The 19,560-nt window shown below is 56.0% G+C and overlaps 1 protein-coding gene across 1 annotated transcript in view; it reads left to right on the top strand.

Moving 5' to 3' along the window:
- Positions 1 to 1,308: 1,308 nt before the first annotated feature.
- The window catches only part of COL13A1 (collagen type XIII alpha 1 chain), a 126,687-nt gene continuing 108,435 nt past the window's right edge, over positions 1,309 to 19,560 (top strand). Inside the window, exons 1-2 of the mRNA XM_049790509.1 lie at positions 1,309 to 1,833; positions 16,782 to 16,854. Of these exons, the coding sequence (XP_049646466.1) occupies positions 1,519 to 1,833; positions 16,782 to 16,854 (388 nt within the window). The 5' untranslated portion in view covers positions 1,309 to 1,518. The remainder of the gene's footprint in view (positions 1,834 to 16,781; positions 16,855 to 19,560) is intronic.

Raw genomic sequence — 19,560 nt, 5'->3', positions numbered from 1 at the left:
CCGCCATTTCTCCAGCCCTGAACTTCTAGGACACAGGCGCAACCAGGCCCACCTGGCCATTTGCAGGAATCCTGAGAGGTGTGGGGGAGATATGCTGCCTGGCTGCCAAGTGTCACAAGGTGTGAGAGGGAACAAAAGAAGTGAAGTCGCAGCAAATGCCCTTCAGGCCACCACCTACCAGCTGTCCCCTGGGGAGCTCAGGAAATCGAAGCTGAAGAGGCGAGTCCCCCCTGCGGATCATCCTGCGGGTGAGAAGTGCTCCCATTTGGAGATGGGGGAAGCTGGCCCTCACAGCGGAGGGTCTGGGGTGGTCTCTGGCCCAGGGTGGCCAGGGAGGGAGGGGGAGTGTGGCCTGGGGAAGCCCTTCCTTGGCGTGCTTCGTGCCTTGGTCCTGAGCTGAGGCAGAGGCTCGGATGCACCCTAGCAACGTGAACTTTCCATCCTGGAGTGGAGAAGGAGATGCACACCCAGGCGGAGGGAGCCCCAAGGCTCGGGGCGCAAGAGTTCAAGGTGCAGCTGGCTGGGTCGGGCTGCAAGTAGGGAGCGGCCACTGCCCGGTATCAGAAGACCCATCCGGTCCGGTCAGGAACTCGCCAGGCGCGCAAGCAAGCCCAAAGACTCCCAGAAAGCAGAGAGATGCCTTTGGAGAGAAAGAAAGAAAGGCAGGCAAGGGGGTCCGGAGCCAGGGGAAGGAATGACGCCCCAGTTCCACTCCACACCCCTTCCTGCCCATAAATAACCCCTTGTCACTTCAAAGGGGGACGGGGCGCGCTGGAGAGGGGCTCCCGGGGGCGGTGGGGTGGGATGGGATGCAGCGCCCACCGCGCACCACGCCCCCCGGCCCGGGAGAGTTTGCGTCAATCCATCCGAGCGGTTTGGGAGGCGGTTTGGGAGGGCGGGGAGGAGCGGGAGGGGCGGGAGAGATTAGTTTGGGAAGGAGCGCGGATTGCTCATCCGATCCCGCGGCGGGTCGAGTTACAGAGGCCGGAATCGGCCCCCGCTCGGCTCAGGGGCGGCCGCGACGCGCCTCTGCCATGGAGCCCTCCGTGCGCGCCCGTGCGCCCCGGGACTGAGGCCGGATCGCCGGGGACGACCCAGACCCAGACCCAGCGAGCGCCAAAGCCAACTCCCGCCGGGACTCTGCAGAGGGCTTTGGGGGAAGACGAGGGGGCGCAGAGGCGAGCGGCCCAGCGCCCCGAACTTTCCGGGACTTGGAGAGCTTCCCCGCAACGTTTCTGTTCCCCCTCACCTGGGTGGACCCCGCTTCTCACCGCTTTGGTACTGTTCTGCGTCTTGGTTTTGCCTTTTCCCACTTGCGAACAGATCCTTAGAGCGAACCCCAGAGGAAAAGAACTTTTTGGACAACTTTTTCCAGCCCTTTTATCTGTCCCCCTTGTGCGCCGCAGCTGGGATCGGACCGTGCGTTTTTGCGCAGCGGTTCCTGCGCTCTTATTTATTCTTATTTATTTATTTATTCGGGACTCGAGAAGCCGGCGAAGAGAGAGAGAGAGAGAGAGGATGGTGGTCGCAGAGCGCACTGGCCAAGCGGTGGCCGCGGCGGCGGCTGGTGGTGCCCGCGTGCCCGGGGAGATGGGCGCGCCCGGGCCGGAGCCGGAGCCGGTGGCCAAGGCGAAGGCGCAGCGTTGCGCGCGGTGGCTGAGCCCTGGCTCCTGCGGGCTGTGGGCGCTGGCCCTGTGTTCCCTGGCGCTCAGCCTCCTCGCTCACCTCCGGACGGCCGAGCTGCAGGCCCGGGTACTGCGCCTGGAAGCGGAGCGCGAGGAGCCGCGCGTGGAGACGGCTATTTTGGGACGAGTCGACCAGCTGCTGGAGGAGGTTTGTGCTCTTTGTTGCTGCTGCTGCTGCTGCCTTCTATCCCTCCCTCTCTTGCCAGCTTCCTCCAGTCTTCGCCACCGGTGCCCGGCCCCCGAGGGCGCTGGCGACAAGTCCGTGCCCGGCGCTGGCTCTGGGACTCTCCAAAGACGCCTGATGGAGCCGGGCGGGTGCGAGCCGGGATGGGACCCACGGGAGGGAAGCGGGGGCCGGAGGGGACAGGTTTGCGCGCGACCTCTTGGCACCCGGCTGGTGCTCCCCTGCGCCCTGGGCGCGCAGGACAGGTGGAGGAAGGCTGCGTCTAGGCGCGCGCCTCCAGCTCCCCAGGTTTCCACTTGGGTAGGACTTGCGCGCCGCACGCACACGCGCGCACACCGACCAGGTCTCCTGCGCTCCGCAGCTGCCCCTGGAGGGTCGTGCCAGGCGCCTTTACTACGATTCCCCAGGGAAGAAAGCCACGCAGTGAGTCATTCTAGGAACCAAAGAGGGGCTGGCCTCGCAGGGCTCCTGGCCCCGGGCCCAGACTAGAACCAGGTGTGTGTGTGTGTGTGTGTGTGTGTGTGTGTGTGTGTGTGTGTGTGTGTGGGTGGGTGGGTCGCCCTGGGTCCGCTTACCGTGGACCCAGTGGCGGGAAGGAGCGAGGAATGAGTCACTCGCAACTCTCTGGTTCCTAAGCTGATCTTAACAGTGGCTCCCGGTTGGTTTCTCCGTGTGTGTTTGTTTTCTGAGTCAAAGATGCGGCGTTTTCTCTCATTTTTGCAACTGGGTTGAAAGGCGCTAGTGTTGCGCAGTGAACCGTCTCTTTGGTGACACCAGAGGTGGTAAGAACCAAGTGAGGTGACTTTGGGGTTTGCAGGACACTGGGGACCCGGGTACAGAGACCAGACAGGCCTTCGGGCTGGCCATCCGTAAAGATGCTCTGGACCAGCCTGGGCGAAGCCCCCTGCCTGGGAGGAAGCAGTGTGGCCGCTGTAGCCACCAAGTGAGTCCAGCGGACCTGGCTTGAAGCCCAGCTCGGCAGCCTCGAAGCTGTGTCCCCGTCACCCCCTGGGACTGAAGCCTTGAGCCTGCGCCTGCATTTAGGAGAAGTGATGTCAGGCCACAAGCTGGCCAGACTCCAGCTAGGGTGGGTGTGGTGCGCACACTGGGGCCAGACCTCCATTTTCTGTATCCCGACTCCCCTCTGCTCGCAGCTCTGAGGCAGAGCCAGATCCCAGACACAGAAATCCCAGTGTGGGCCAGGTGAGGCAGCTCAGAGGTGTTGAAGCCGGAGAGGCAGCTCGGAGGGTGCACATTGGCCTGCATTGGTGCCCAGAACTGCCTGCAGTTCATTCCTGCGCTCTCTCGGCTCCTGAGAGTCAGAGGCTCTATCTGGCGGGTGTTCCTGTGTCTTTTGGGAACAGAAATGGTTGGGACCAAGACTAAGGTATCAGCCGATCTACAGCTTGGCTTCAGGGTGCCTGGCACTGGCTGGGTGGCAGCGAGGCTGTGGGGTGTTGAGGACGCCAGCAGGTCTAAGGCACTGGAGACTTTGGGCTACCTGACTTTGAGATGATCAGTTCCCAGCTCCATCCACTCCCCTTCCCAGAGCCTCCTTCCTGGGCTGGAGCCTTTGCATTGTGCCCTCGGTGCTTCCCCTGTTCTCTGACTTGCTCATTCTCCTCTCAAACCCTTTGCTTCTGGGGCCCGAGAGATAGCACAGCGGTGGGTCGTTTGCCTTGCATGTGGCTGAACCGGGAGGGGCCAGGTTCAATTCCTGGCATCCCATATGGTCCCCCAAGCCTGCCAGGAGTGATTTCTGAGCGCAGAGCCAGGATTAACCTCTGAGCGCTGCCAGGCGTGGCCCCAAAACCAATCAATCAATCAAGTTAAAAAAATAAAACAAACAAAAAGAAAACCCTTTGCTTCTGGTCTCAGCCTGTTTCCTGGTACCCGGCTGGATCTCTTAGGGCCAGAGCAACTGAGCTCAACCTCCTAGGGGAACGTTCGCCTCAAAATGTTACATCTGCAGGAGAACCAACCCCCAAACTGCCGCCTCTGTGCTATTTCTGCTCTGCCCCGCCACTTTCCCCTGCACCCTCTCCTCCTGCAGCCTTGGCATCACTTCTCAGGGACCCAATTCCAACCTCTTCCACGTAGAGGCAAAGGGAACACAAAGCAGAAAGTGGCAGCTGTGGCCTGGGGAATGCATTAGCAGCAGCAGCAGCGCCTGGCGGGAGCAGCTCCCGGGGAAAGCCGAGCTCAGGCTTAGGCTCAGGTGGAGGAAGATGAGCAGGGGAAAGAAGTCTTGCCAGCAAAAGGCTGGAGCCTCGCACTGTGAGGGACGGGAGCAGCTTCTGGCGGTGGCGACCCGGATACCTGGGTGGCCTTGGGAATGGAAGGCAGTCCAGCACCCTGACAGCCGGGAGATGGCTTGGTGGCAGGAGACAGTAGGTCAGAGGGGGTTAAATAAGGAAGAAGAATTGGGTGACAGTTAGAGGTCTTGTAGGGGGCAAATTTGAGGCTCCATCCAGAGTACAGAGACACAGCAGAGTGGTACAGTGGGGTGCATGGGAACAATGTCTGCTTGCAAGAGCTTGAGGGGCATGGGGATAGATTGGCACCAGAAGGAAGGGGCTTCCTGTGGGAAAAGGAGTGTGTGGCTCTGAGAGGGGTCTCTAGAAGGGACATAGAAGGGCCTGTGTCCAGACACTCCTGAGGCGATGAGACAGACACCCACTGTCTTACGCAATTCATAAAACTAAACAAATATCTGGATTCACAGCTGGGCCAAGCCACTAAGAGACCCTCCTGTCCTCTCCCAGTCCCGGCGAAGAAGTGGGGAGCAGAAGAGGGAGGTATGGGAGCAGCAGAGGTGCCCAGGGAATCCAGACAGATGCAGTAGGCATGAGTTCAGGAACCACCGGAGAGTCTGACAGGCAGAGAATTCCCGGTATCCGGATTCTAGCCAGATGCTGTGAGGTCATCCACACCACACCTGGCCCTCAGATCCTTCTCGAAAAAACCCAGGTCCCGCTTCTATCCCACTTAGAGTTGCTGGGGTGCTCTTAGAGGGGCAGGTGGAAAGAGATGCACCCTAGAGCTATGGTCAGAGACTGTGCCCCCAGTCCCAGGAAATGGACACAGGACTCCTGGCCAGCTGGGTAAGGGCAGCAGACTTGGTGGCCCTGTTCCCCCTCAGCACCCATTCCTGTGCTGGAACTTCAACGAGGCCTCCAGCTGCCATTTTTTTAGCGCTGCTTCTGCCTAGGCAGAGTAGGTAGGGTCCAGGTTATATGGGGCAGAAACCCACATAGGGCAGAGCGAAGGGAGAGGGATGTAGGAGGGACCCCGTGAGAATCCACAGCCCCCATCCAGGTGAATTTCATCGGGGCTACCCCAGCAGGGCTTGGGGGGCCAGGTGGGTCTCTCCTAATAATATGCAGGCTTGAGGTTCGGGGTTGAGACACTGCTGGCAGTGTCGGGGATGGGAGTCAGGGCCTGAAGCATGCCAGGCCTATGGGTGTTGCCGAAAGAACGCCCCCTCCAGGCGATGTGACTCTGCTGAGCATGCATCTGTTTATGGGATACTTACTGCTATAGCTCTACAGGAAAGGAATTTTGGGGGGTGCGATGCCCAAGCGGTGCTTAGAAATTATTCCTGACTCTGCTCTTAGGAATCACTCCTGGGGGGTCAGGGAACCATATGGGATGGCAGAATTGAACTCAAGAGGTCTGTGTGCAAGGCAAATACCCTCCCTGCTGTCTTATCTTTCTGGCCCTGTGTAGGGAGTCTTAGGGACATCACCCCCTTTTCCATAGGTCTCTCCCACACCCCTTTTCATTGTCCCAGGAAAGTACTTTCCAAACCCCAGAAGTTCCCTGAGCTGAAAGATCAAAGGGCCCCAGGAAGACACCCTCATCCTCCCCAATATTTTTTGTTTATTTGTTTTTGGGCCACATCTAGCTGCTCTCAGGAGTTACTCCTGGCTCTGTGCTTAGAAATCACTCCAAGCAGGCTTGTGGAACCATAGGGGATTCTAGGAATTGAACCAGCGTTGGCTGCGTGCAAGGCAAAAGCCCTACCTGCTGTGCTATCACTCTATCCTTCTGTAATTTTTAAAAAAAAATAACCATCCATGGGCCCGGAGAGATAGCACAGCGGTGTTTGCCTTGCAAGCAGCAGATCCAGGACCTAAGGTGGTTGGTTCGAATCCCGGTGTCCCATATGGTCCCCTGTGCCTGCCAGGAGCTATTTCTGAGCAGATAGCCAGGAGTAACCCCTGAGCACCGCCGGGTGTGGCCCAAAAACCAAAAACCAAAAAAAAAAAAAAAAAAAAAAAAAGAATGCGGAGAGATAGCATAGCGGCGTTTGCCTTGCAAGCAGCCGATCCAGGACCAAAGGTGGTTGGTTCAAATCCCGGTGTCCCATATGGTCCCCCGTGCCTGCCAGGAGCTATTTCTGAGCAGACAGCCAGGAGTAACCCCTGAGCACTGCCAGGTGTGGCCCAAAACAAACAAACAAACAAACAAACAAAAAAAACCATCCATCATAAAAAAGAATACCTATCATTTATAGGGTATATACGGGCCTTTACAATTTTTTATTTAAAACACCATAATTCACAATTCTGTTTATGACAGGGCTTCGTGCATACAGATTTCCAACCCCCACACCCCATAGCATCTCAGGGTACCCCTCTATTCACTCCTAAGCTTAGCTCTGTGAAAAGTTCTCAGGTTCTATTTCCTGTGGCCATTTGTGTTCCCTTACAACAAATATAAAAGTCTTTATATTCCATAGATGAGGGAATCATTCTGTGTCTGTTCTCTTCTTACTAACTTCACTCAGAAGGAGACTTTCCAGGTCCCTTCATCTTGCAGCAAATGACACGATTTCATTATTTTTTTTAGCTGTATAATATTCCACGGTGTGTTTGGACCACAGTTTCATTATCTAGTCATTTATGCTCAGGCATTAGGGTTATTTCCAATCCTTGGCTCTTGTGAGCAGTCTGCAGTGAGCAGAGGAGTGTAAATGTCTTTTCGGAATAGATTTTGGGGCACCCTGGGGTTGATGGCCTAAATGGATTTGCTGGATTCTATGGAAGCTCGGGTCTTGGTTTACTAAGATAGTGAGTCTTTCCCTGAAGCATTCAGGGCAGAGATGAGCAGGTAGCTGGACCCTCAGGCTCTGGTGGGGTCCCCAAGGCTATTAGGATTGGAGCAGTGATGAGGTCAGGACTTCAGACAATGGACAGACATAGGCCCCGGTGTCCTCACCACAGCCAGCCTCCCACACTGTGGGTACCACATGGCTCCAGTTTGGGGGCCAGTGATTAGTCTATGGGGAGTTCATTGAAGGCTGACCCTTTGACATCCCTATACTCCCACCCAGCCCCTCACTCCGCAGCTGACGAGTCAGGTCTGGAGCCTGCCAGCTCAGCAGAGCAGAGTCCAATGCCCTGTGTGTGGCACGCCTCACGGGGAAAGAAGGAAAGCTTTCCTTCCTTCAGACAAGGGCTAACCTGAACAGGCTGCAGGTCCTATATCCCATGCCTGGCCCACAAACATTGCAGAGCTCTTTCGCCGGAAGGTTGCTCCAGCCTCCATAGAGAGAGCCAGGATAGTTGGCAGTGTGTGTTCGACAAAGAGCATTTTTTTGGTGGTGGTGGTGGTGGGGTCACACCTGTCGGCTCTGTGCTCCTGGCAGGCTTGGGGGACTATATGAGATGCTGGGAATTAAACCAAAGTCTGCCCGGGGTTGGATAGTGCAAGGCAAACACCCTGCAGCTGTGCTATCACTGTGGCCCTGACAAAGAACATTTTAAACTGGGAGCAGCACTCTTAGGCCAGAGGTCCATTGCCATGGGTGAGGCCTGGCATTTACTCTTGTTACCTCAAGATTCTCCAGCCTCAAGGCATGAGCCAGGAGTGGCCCTTGAATGTTACTCAGTGTGGCCCGGGACCAACAGACACATAGATAAATCAACATCACAGAACACTAGTTGCTATCGACGAGACCACTTCTGCCTTTCCAGGAATGGTGGCTTGGATGGTGGTGGTGTCTACAGCTGCCTGTTGGCTACAGGCACTTTAAAGGGGGAACCCTGAGCCCTACGTCCCACCCTGGGTTTAGTCCCCCAACCCCAGGCCCTGTCACTCACCAGGGATTTGACTCACAGCCCTCCAACCCCAACCAGGGGCCTCATGCTGGTGTGGGGTGTGGGTATTGAGGGGTTCTGTATGCCTCTGCCTGGTGAATAAGGGGCACCTTCTGTTCAAGTCTGGTGCCAGGCAAGGTTCTGACATATAGAATGTTGTGCATGGCTGTTGATGCAGGAAAGGAAGGAGAGTCCGGCCCTCTTCCCACCCTGCTCCAAAGTAAGGACCCCCAGAGACGACCCTTGAAGTCCCAGACCCTGTGCCCACCCAGCTCCCTCTCCTGCACACAGGCCTGCTTACCCGCTGACCCTGCCCCCTCAGTGAGCTTCTTCCGAGGGGCGGGGAAGCTCCAGTGGAGCCAGCACCCCCTCCCTCCCAGCCTGTGCCCACATCTGTCTGTGGTTCTGTGGAACAAGGAGGCCGAGGCCGCCCGTAGCAGCCGGAGGGCCCTGGGGCTGTCTCATGCCCTGTGATCAGGCGCCAAGTGGTGGCACAAAGAGGTGGAGGGAGGGCGAGCCCTGCCACTTGGATGCCTGCTCGCAGGCCTCAGCAGTCTGGGTGGGTAGGGTGGCAGGTCCTCCCAGACCTTCTTCTCCGCTTTCACCCACCCCCTGTCCCTTGACCTATTCCCGTCGGAACACTCATTCCGGCCTGGTGTGGACAAGCCCAAGGGCCTGCAGCCCAGTGCTCTCACCGTAAAGTCAGTGCTCCTTACCGAAAGGCTAGCACTCCTCTCTGGCAGGAGGGCCTTCCAATAGCCCAGACAGATGGGACCCGTCCTCCAGGGAGCATCCTGAACGTGTCACTTCTGCTCCAGCATCGAGACTGGAGGGTTGTCTCACTGGAGGGATCACTAGCATCAGGTTGAAGTGTTTGATCCCTGACACGGGCCCCTGAGCACTATCAAATGTCCCCAAAACCAATAAGCAGCATGGATCAGCCACACCAGGCTGGCCTGTCCAGTGGACCAGGTTCTTCTCCAAGGGCACTGGCCAGTCAGGGCTGTGCTGCGGATGGTGCAGAGGGCTGGCGGGTAGGCTGGGTGCCCATGCTGGGCCGGGCACTGAAGTCAGGCGTTAGTGTGGAGAGCCCAGCAAATTCCTTCTTTCTCTTGCTGGGCCTCGGGTGAGAGATGGGGCTGCAGACTAGACCTTTACTCCAAAGCCCTCTTGTTTTGTTGTTGTTGCTGTTTTTGTTTTGTTTTGTTGTTGGGCCACACCCTGGGGTTGGGCCACACAGGGGTTCCTCCTGGCTCTGCTCTCAGAAGTCACTCTTGGCAGGCTCAGGGGACCCTATGGGATGCCGGGATTCAAACCATCGTCCATCCTGGATCGGCCGTGTGCAAGGCAAACACCCTTCGGCTGTACTACCTCTCCAGCTCCCAAGCCCTCTTGTAAAGGACAAAAGATAGCTCTGGGTCTCCTAAAGCCTGGCTGGAAATGAAGCCTCACTACACAGATGGCACCTCGAGGGGATGTGGGGTGTGTGGCAGGTGGGAGGGCGCTCCTGGCACTGGCTCCTGGCACGAAAGAAGCACATCTGGACGGGCACATTGCGCCCCTTCGTGTCTATCCTGGTTTTTCTCCTTCACCGGGCACCACCTTGGGCCTCCTTGAGTTCAGCTGCGATTGTGCTCACGTGTGGATGAGGAAATTAAGGCCTGGTGGGGTTCAGTCCACGCCTCATCCCTGGTTCATGGGAGACGGGCCAGGAAGTCGAAGGCCTGGCACTGCCACGAGCTGATCTGCCCAACGGCTGGGTGCTGCTCTGGAGTCTGGGAGCCATCTGTGCTGGCTCCAAACGGGACTCACGCAGCCCTCCATGGGTGGAGAAAGAAAGTCTAAGAGGCCTGTGCTAACAATATTTAAATGAAGGATTATTTTTGAGGGGAGGCCATACCACCTGGCAGTTCTCTGAAGCTATTCCTGGCTTGGTACTCAGAGCCTCTTCCAGTGGTGCTCCAGACACCATGTGGTTCAGAGGACTGGATTGGGGTTTCCCCCTCAAAGCCATGCCCAGCCCATTGAGCTCTCTCTCTGTGGGCTTGTTGAGGGCTGGCATCCTGGGGCCAGATGGTTTCTGGGAAGTCTTACTTAGAAGTGATCCATTACCATTATCACGTACCCGTGGAGTGTGGCTGGAAGGGGCCCCCAAAGGAGTTGGTCCAGGACAGGGCAGGGCCCCCGAGGTCGCCTCTGTCCCGGCACAGAACTTTTAGAAAAGACCTCAGACAGAGCCTGAGCTGGAACCAAGTGGTCAAAGGCACCTGGAGCTAAGTGAAGGCAGCGGGTGAAGAAGGAGGAGGCTGTGCTCACAGACACAGCTGCTGACGCTGGGAGAGGCAACCCAGACCCTGGATTTATACCCTGGAGAGTTTGGGAGAGTGAGGTGGAGGGAGAGCAGGAGCAGGCAGGAATTGTCAGACACACAGGGGACCTGCCCCCAGAAATGTTTCCAAGAAGGGCCGAAATGATAGAACTGTGGTAGAGCTTTTGCCTTGTATGTGGCCGACCAGGGATGGACCTGGGTTCAATCCCCTGCATCGCATATGGTCCCCCGAGCCTGCCAGGAGTGATTTCTTTTCTTTTTCTTTTTTTTTTTTTGGGGGGGGGGTCACATCCAGCAGCGCTCAGGGGCTACTCCTGCTCTACACTCAGAAATTGCCCCTGGCAGGCTGGGGATACCAGGATTCAAACCACCTTGCATGCAAGGCAAACGCCCTACTATCTCTCTGCCCCCCAGGAGCGATTTCTGAACTAAGAGCCAGGAGTAATCCCTGAATGCAGCTGAGTGTGGCCCCAAAACCAAAAAGATAATAAAAGAAAGGTTTCCAAGAAAGATTTGGGCCAGCGGTGACTTTCCTCCCCTCTGTGTGTGTGTGTGTGTGTGTGTGTGTGTGTGTGTGTGTGTGTGTGTGTGGTAGTGGTGGTGTTTGGGGCTAGAGCACCACTTCCCTGGCTCGGTTTTTGCACCTTTTGCCTCTTAGTCAGTAGCTGGTCACTAGCTGGTCCAGGGTGGAAAATCCTAGTCTGACCCTGACAGGAGCAGGACCATGTTGAGTTGGGAATTGATGGCACAGGTGGACAGATGCACGGGACCTGGGGCCTCTGGATGTGACGTCAGCTCGTGCCTGTGCTCTCATGGGTTGACACCGATGTTGGAAGTGGGGTGTGGGATTCTTGGAGAGAGAAGGTATGAGAATGAGGCTCAGCAGGCTTGGCTGGGCCCTGAGGTGATGGGCATGGGGCCCCAGCTAGAGCTCCGCGCTGTGTGCTCGCCCTGGCTCGGGTGCAGAAAGGGAAGGGAGAAGTTGAGCGTGTGCCTGTGACAGTTGGTGGGAGAAGCACAGTGAAGGTCGAGCCCAGCTTGAGAGCTTGGCAAGGAGGGGCGCAAACCCCACCAGCCAGTGCTGGGAGCACCAGGCAAGATGGGAGTGGTGAGGGTGGTGACTGGTGCCAGGGTTCCAGTCTAGCCTCTGGGTGCTGGGTGGTGCTTTTAGTGCTTTATGGGAATAATCCTCGGGCCGAAGAAAGCTCCCAGGTCAGTGGGTCCTGACCGGCGGCCCAGGTCAATAGCCTGGTCAATCCTGCCTGATCCCCCAAGGAGCCCCTGAGCACAGGAGTAATTCCTCACAAGAGCCAGGAGCAATCCCTTCACACTTCTGCTTGTGACGCATACCCAAAAAATGCATGGAAAAGAACAATCCCTACCGGGCCAACACAGCATACCCAGGATTGGGAGCCGGGTTTGCCTTCTCTGTCCTGAACCCCTCGTGGATCTGTTTGTCCTGAGTCTCCCCCTGGAGCCTAGACCCTCACTTCCTCCCTGAATTTCTGCACAGGTCTATCTGCCTCCCCTCCAGATACCTCCCAACCAAACTCATCTTCTCCCCCATAAGCTCACAAGCTCTGCTCCTGTCTCCTTGGTGTGCCTGGGCAGGATTTGGTTATCCCCTCTGCCAAACTCCTCCTTTGTCCTGTCTGTTCTTCCTCTGGGTTCCCTTTGAATGTGTCTCTCCAGCATGGGCCAGGCTGTCACCCAGACCCCCACATGTCCCTCCATGGATGGAAAACTGTGCGGTGGCTTTTGGGAGGGACCCTCAGCCTCCAGCCATTCTCCACGGGCAGCTGCAGTGCCCAGACCAGCCAGATGTCAGGGGCGCCTGTGTCTTCTACAGCCTTCATAGCCCCGTTCCTGGTCATCACATCTGTGGCCCCCCCCCCCCCAGACACGCCCCAGCAGGTGTTTCACACAAGGCTCCGATCCCTGCCGATGGGCACTGCCTCACCTGGCCTTGGCTCTGTGCTTCTTGGATGGACCTCAGCCAAGCACAGCTGAGGGGAGTGTGCAGAACCCCATCTCCTTTCCCAGGACCCACTAGCCCAGGCCAGAGGTATCTAAGTGGTTTTCTGGGTTCAAGGCGAAGGCTGAGAGAAACAGTTCACATGGCAGGAGCTGAGCCATGATGCTACAAGAAGGTACAGCTGGACCCACCGCTGCTCTGAACCCCCTGTCCCATGGAGGTGAAAGAGTGTCTCTGAGACACACTCCCCTGTGGGTGGGGGCAGCTCCCTGCAGCTCAGTAATACCCTCCCCCACCCCAGTGGAGAGGAGAGACCAGATCCCCAGAGAAGGTTTAGGGACCACATAGCGCTGCTCACACCACCTCGCTCGGTCCTCCACTGCCTGTGGCCTGGGCCTTGCCTTCCCCAAACCTCTGCATGACCAACTTGGTTTTGTCTCTGCTGGGTCCCAGTTCAAACACCCCTCCCCCTCCTGCAACCCCAGAAAGCTCCATCCTGGCCCCTTACCCAGGTAACCTGTCCCCTTTTTGGTCTGTTCCTGTGTGTTTCCTCCCTGGAGGACTCCTAGAGGGAAGGCCCTAATGCCATCCATTTACTGCTCAGACATGCTCATCCTGTCCTTCAGCAGACTCCCGTGTGTCAGATACAGGCACCAAGAGGTCCCCTTAAAGTTTCTGTGGCAGGGGTGGTGGCTAGGGACAAGGCCGTAGACCCGGGTAGGCTCCTTGTGGATGGCGGCACCGTTGACCTGGACTCAGGCTGTGTGTCCCCACCCTTGACTCTGGGAGTTGCTGTCTTGCCCAGTCCACTCATGCCCTCTGTATCACTTGTAGCCTGTTCCCAACGCTCATCACCTAGTGTTCCTAGGCCAACATTCTGTCCCCAAGGATGGACCCAGGGGACACAGTCTCTTTCCCTTCCCTCCTGTCTTTGACCTCCAGTCTTCTCTTCAGAGCACCCCACACCCCAGTTCCATCTCTGTGTCTCTCCCAGCACACGTGCTTCCTTCAGTGTCAAGCAGGCTAGACTTGTCTTTGCATGGGACACCTGGGTTTCTTTCCCCTGGTCTTAGCCACGATGTCAGGCTGTCTGACCTTGGGCCAGCCCCTCTGCCGCTCTGAGTCTCTTTCCACAGCAGAGTGTGAGGCCTCCTAACCCTACCTTAGAGTTTAGAAAATAAAAATATGGGGCCGAAGCAGTGGCGCAAGCGGTGGGGCGTTTGCCTTGCACGCGCTGACTGACCAGGAGTCCCATATGGTCCCTCAAGCCAGGGCCGATTTCTAAGTGCATAGCCAGGAGTAACCCCTGAGCATCACCGGTGTGGCCCAAACCTTCCCCTCCCCCCAAAAAAGAAAATGAGTCTTTGTTTCCACAAGCAGGGCGTGAGACCTACTAACCCTACCTTAGAGTTTGGAAAATAAAAAGAAAACAAACCTGCCATTGCAGGGTAGGGTTCAGCGGGTTTGTAACTGGGTGGGATTCCTCATGAAGCCTTCCCCTCTGCACCCGAAACCTGTGACCCCTCTGCTGCCCACATTTCCGGCCCGGCTCCTTCTGAGACACAGTTGGCCATAGTGAGGAGGCAGGTGATGAGAGAAGTGGAGGTCAAGGATGGGGGACCCTGGACTGGACCGGCCCCTTTCTGCTTCAGGGTAGGCTTACGAGGCCTGAGAATTTCTAAGGTCTGGGCCTGTTTTCCCAGAGAGATTAGAATTGCAGCTTTGCAGGGGAAACAATCAATCACTTTGAAATCTGGGCAGCACATTTTGTGAAGGAAGGACACTGAGGGGAGCCAATAGAACCTTCTAGAGGGCAAGCTTGGCCCTAGCCACTGGCTTCTAAGCAGAAGTTGTAGGGAGTGTGGGTGCAGCCCTGCATTCGCTTTGGGAGGTCCGTTCCCTCTTTGGGGCCCAGCTCAGAAGCTCCCTGGTCATCAACTGGAAGGCCAGCCACGCTAACCATGTACCTGCTGGGTGTTGAAATACATATTCATTATTGAGTCCTGGATGCAGGTGGATGACGGTGAGATGGAGGGAAGGGGCCTTTCTCTGCCGGCCCAGAATCACACGCCTGCCATACCCTCCAGCCGGCAGGTCTGAGGGTTCAGGATAGCCATGAGGAAATGATCCACAGACAGTCAGGAGGCATGAAGCTTTATTGATAATACATCCTAGCCACGTGCGCTAACCTTTTAAGCAGGCTCTCAGCTGCCCTGACATCTCAACCTGTTTCTGCCATATCTCCTCCTGCTTCTCTCTGAAGCCAGGAATTGTGTCTTTCCTTTCCGTGTCACCTTCGGATCCTCTGAGTGGCCCAGGGAGGGGCTGTCACCAGCTCGGGTTCAGGAAATGCCTACAGGGGTGAAGAGACAGAGTGCTTGCCTTGGGTTTGATCCCTGGCACTTTGTGGTTCTCTGGGAAACCCCAGGAGTTAATTCCATACTCAGAGTCACCCCTGAGCATCACCAGGGGGTAGTTCCTGAGTGCAGAGCCAGGAGTAACACTTGAGCATCACTTAACAGGAATTCCTGAGTGTAGAACACGGAGTAAGCCTTGAACACCGCCAGGATTCATTCCTGAGCACAGAGCCAGGAGTAAACCCTGAGCATCACTTGGAAGTAATTTCTGAGTGTAGAACCAGGTTCCTGTGTGTAAAACCATGAGTAAGCCCTGAGCATCACCAGGATTAATTCTTGAGTGCAGAGCATGGAGTGCTGAGCATTACTTAGGAATAATTCCTAAATGTAGAACAAGGTTCCTGCATGTAGAACCAGGTGTAAACCCTGGACATCACCAGAATTAATTCCTGAGCACAGAGCCCAGAGCCCAGAATAATTTCTGAGCACAGAGCCAGGAGTAAGCCCTGAGTAATTTTTTTTAACTTTATTTATTTATTTATTTATTTATTTATTTATTTATTTATTTATTTATTTATTTATTGGGTTTTGGGCTATACCCAGCGGCACTCAGGGATCACTCCTGGCTCTGCATTCAGAAATCGCACCTGAAAAAAAATAAATAAATAAAAAAGAAATCGCCCCTGGCAGGCTGAGGGACCATATGGGATGCCGGGAATTGAACAGGGTCCCTCCCCTGTCAGCCGCATGCAAGGCAAATGTCCCAGCGCTGTGCTATTTCTCTGGCCCCAGAAGTAATTCTTTTTTTGGGGGGGCCACACCCGGTGGTGCTCAGGGGTTACTCCTGGCTGTCTGCTCAGAAATAGCTCCTGGCAGGCACGGGGGACCATATGGAACACTGGGATTCGAACCAACCACCTTAGGTCCTGGATCGGCTGCTTGCAAGGCAAATGCCGCTGTGCTATCTCTCTGGGCCCTCTTTTCAACATTTTATGTGTGTTTTCTTTGACGGCTATAACTCTTGCTGAATATTTTCCTTTTTTTTTTTTTTTTTTTTTTTTTGGTTTTTGGGCCACACCTGGTGTTGCTCAGGGGTTACTCCTGGCTGTCTGTCTGCTCAGAAATAGCTCCTGGCAGGCACGGGGGACCCTATGGGACACCGGGATTCGAATCAACCACCTTTGGTCCTGAATTGGCTGCTTGCAAGGCAAACACCGCTGTGCTATCTCTCCGGGCCCCCCAGAAGTAATTCTTAAGTACAGAGCCATGAGTACCCCCTGAGCACTGCCAGGAGTGATTTCTGAGCACAAAGACAGGAGTAAGCTCTGAGCATTGCTGGGTATGGCCCCCCAACCCAAAACCCAGCCTCTCCCTCTCCCCAAAATAAAGAAATGCCAGTGAACCCAGGCACAGGCATTTCTGCTTCCCTCCACCATGTCCATGTGTTCTTGAGACTCGGTCACTGGACTGAAGCAGCCCCCTCTCCCAACCCTCTGTGCTCTAGACATGAACTTCTGGTCACTGCCACAGAAATAGCAGCCCCGAGGCAGGGAGGAGTCTCTGTCCACCAGTTCCCCTGCTGTGAGTGGGGCCTCCAGAATGGTTTTACCAACTGGGTTTTTTTTGGGGGGGGGCAACATCTGGTGATGCTTAGGGGTTACTCCAGGCTGTGCACTTAGAAATCATTCCTGGCTCAAGGGACCATCTGGGACGCCGGGGATCGAACCACAGTCTGTCCTGGATCAGCCATGTGCAAGGCAAACACCCTAAGGAAGAGCTTGGTGGGGAACTGAGGGCCTGCCTAGCCCACTTCCTGCCCTTCTCCCCTCCGTCTCCTGCCCGTCCCTGGCTCCTAGAGGACCCCGGAGGATCTGCAGTGATCCTCCGAGGCAGGATCCCAGGCCTAACACAGGAAGCAGTTCATTGAGAGCTGGGAAAAGTCAGTTACTGTGCCCAGGAGTGAAGGGTGTGTGCAGGTGGAGATGGGGTGGCAGGGCCGTGTGTGGGGTTCATTTCCCCGGGACCAGGACTGCTCCACACCTGCTCCCCATCCCCTAGCACCACAGCTACCCTGTGACTCACAGACTACTGTGACCTCCTTTGCTCAACTGTGCCCCATGACTCCTGTCCTCTGTCTCCTTGTGCAGAAATGGAAGCTCCACTCACGGAAGCGCCGGGAGGCCCCGAAGCCATCGTTGGTGTCATGTCAGTGCCCGCCAGGTAAGGAGCCCGGGAGGGGCCGCATACCCAGGTACCCCATTGAGCTGGTCCGTCTGCTCGGTTAGAAAGTCGGGAACGAGGTCTGTGACGGGAACTTCAGTCTGCTCATTCATTAGCCTGCCCACCTGTCCCCCTCATCCATCAAGTGGCTCTAACACTGTACCCCACACTTGGAGCTCCGCTGAGATGGTGAGTGTGGCCCAAATTATGCCAAGTCGGGACTGGAGTGATAGCACAACGAGAAGACAGCCTGCTCGGGTTCGACCCCTGACATCCCATATGGTCCCCCTGAGCACCATCAGAAGTGATTCCTGAGCACAGAGCCAGGAGTAACCCCTGAGGGCGACCAGGTGCAACCCCAAAACAAAAAAAATGATGCTGAGTGGAAGAGAAGGGAAGGGGTTTCTTGAGGATGGGGCCTGGCTGGCTTTTCCACTGCGGTGCCTTCAGCAAAAGTTTCTGTCCTGAATGAGCAAATGACCCTCAAGACTGGGAAGGGAGGGTGTCCTGTAGAGGCCTATTGGGGCCCCAGTCCTCTCATACACCCTCGAATCCCTCAGAGCCAAAGGGGGAAGAAATGCAACGTGTTCTCATGAGCCAGGCTGTTGTGTTTCACTGCCTGATCGCTGCAGACTTTCGCCAGATTTTCCAGCCCAAAGTGGGCGGTGGCTGTGACGTGCCTTTCTTTCAAAGTCAGGCCTGTGCTTAGGAAAACGGGGCGTGAGGAGGATGTGGTGGGACAGAAACTCTGGGTTCAGCTCACGACTCAGGATGCTCTTCCTGCTCCTTTCTTCTGTGCGTAGCCCCAGACTGAGTGTCTGGCCCGACAGGCCTCAGCGGCTTTGCCCATGGCCAGTCCTCACGGGGACTTGCCCACTGCCTGTGGTTATTAATGATGACATGAAAGCGCGTTCTGTGAGCACAACCATTTTGTTACGTGCATCTGAGGCACTCGACGTGGCCCCCTGGTTTCTTGGGCAGGAGGCGTCTGCAGGATTCTCGCTGGGCACAGCGACCCAGGGACCCTCAGAGCTTTCCCGCAGGGCTCTGGGAAGGCCAGGGAGGAGAGGTCGACAGATGGGGAGCACCTGGTGGGGAGAAACCTGCTCTGCAGAAGGAGGAGGCTGAGGAGGGAGTAGCCACAGACGCCCCCAAGCAGAGCCGGACAGGACTCAGCTGGCCCCAATTAGAAAGGGGTCGTGGGGTTAATGAAAAGGGTGTCTGAGAGCCCTGAGAAGCCTCCTCCCTTGGGCGTAGAGGGGACAGAGTCTGAATGAGCTTTTGGGAAAATGCCAGGATTAGTGATCGGGCGTGGGGGGTGGGGGGGGGTGGTGGGCATGGACCTGGCCCCAGAGTTTCCCAGAGTCACATCTGTTGGCCCCGTGCAGGGGAGCTGGGTCCGTCTCGCTCAAGCACGACAGGCTGGTGGGGGTGGAAAGAGAGAGGTTCGGTCCATCTCTACCAAGAGTAGCTGTAGGCCCATTGTTGGTCGGTTCTTGGCTCTGCCTCAGGCATCTTGTCTGGAAAATGGGGAGAGCACCCACCCAGTGGGGTAACATGGAGGTGTGGGAACAAATTGTGCAAAGCCCTGAGCACCGTTTCTGATGATCGTGATTGGGGGGTCCAGAGAGAAGAGCTCCAAAGACTGTGTGTGGAGTTCAGGTTTTGCATGTGAGAACGAACCCGGGGTTCGATCTCTGGAACTACGTGGTCTGCTGAGCACTGCCAGGTATAATCTTTAAGCAAAACAAAATGATTGTTGATTTTAAAATTTGCTTTGATTCACAATAGTACAGGAGGGAGGGCACTTGCCTTGTATGTGTCTGGTCTGGGTTCGATCCCCGGCATTGCATATGGTTCTTTGGGCCCACCAGGAGTGATTCCTGAGCATAGAGCAAGGAGTAACCCCTGGGCACCACCAGGTATGGCCCCAAATCAAAACCAAAGGAAATAAATGTATCGGGGTCTGGAGTGATAGCACAACGGTGGGGCCTTTGCCTAGCATGCGGCCGACCCAGGATGAACCCCAGTTCGATCCCCCAAAAGGAAAAGAAAAAGAAGCCCAGAGCCAGAGTGATAGTATAGCGCATGCCCTGCCTGGGTTCCATTCCTGGCACCCCATATGGTCCCCAGACTCCCACCAAAAGTGATCTCTGAGTGTTGCAATTCAGCCCCTGAAGAGGTTGGCTGATGGAGGGATGGAAGATGAGGCCTTCCTCTTCCAGCTCGGAGCACGCGTCTGCCACCCTGTCTAGCCGACGGTTCTGAGGTGAAACGGCGGGTAAACAGCTCGCAGACAGTCAGGCTCGTGGAAATATTCGCTTTATTCGGAGGACAAAACTGAAGTCCAAAGACTCAGCTTCCATTCCAGCCAAAAAGCCTCGGCCTTCCACAGACCCTTGTTTTTATCCCCCAGAGTCAGGTCCCACCCAATGGTGGGATCAGATACCAACCAATGGTGGAAGCAGAATCAGGTCCTACCCTAGGGTGGGGGCAGAATGCCAGGTCACACCCTAGGGTAGGGCACAATCACCAATCAGTTTAGGGTGAGTAACATAGCAATCCCCCAAAATATTTACATACACAACACCTGAGCACAGAGTCAGAACTAAGCCCTGAGCACTGTTGGTATTGCCCAAAAACCAAAAGCGAAAGAAAATCACACCTTTCCCATTCCCTTCCGTCCATTTCCTGATGCTATTGTTG

Source organism: Suncus etruscus, chromosome 17 (genome assembly GCF_024139225.1).
Source record: "Suncus etruscus isolate mSunEtr1 chromosome 17, mSunEtr1.pri.cur, whole genome shotgun sequence".
Classification (NCBI taxonomy): domain Eukaryota; kingdom Metazoa; phylum Chordata; class Mammalia; order Eulipotyphla; family Soricidae; genus Suncus; species Suncus etruscus.
This window is presented reverse-complemented; position numbering and strand designations above follow the sequence as displayed.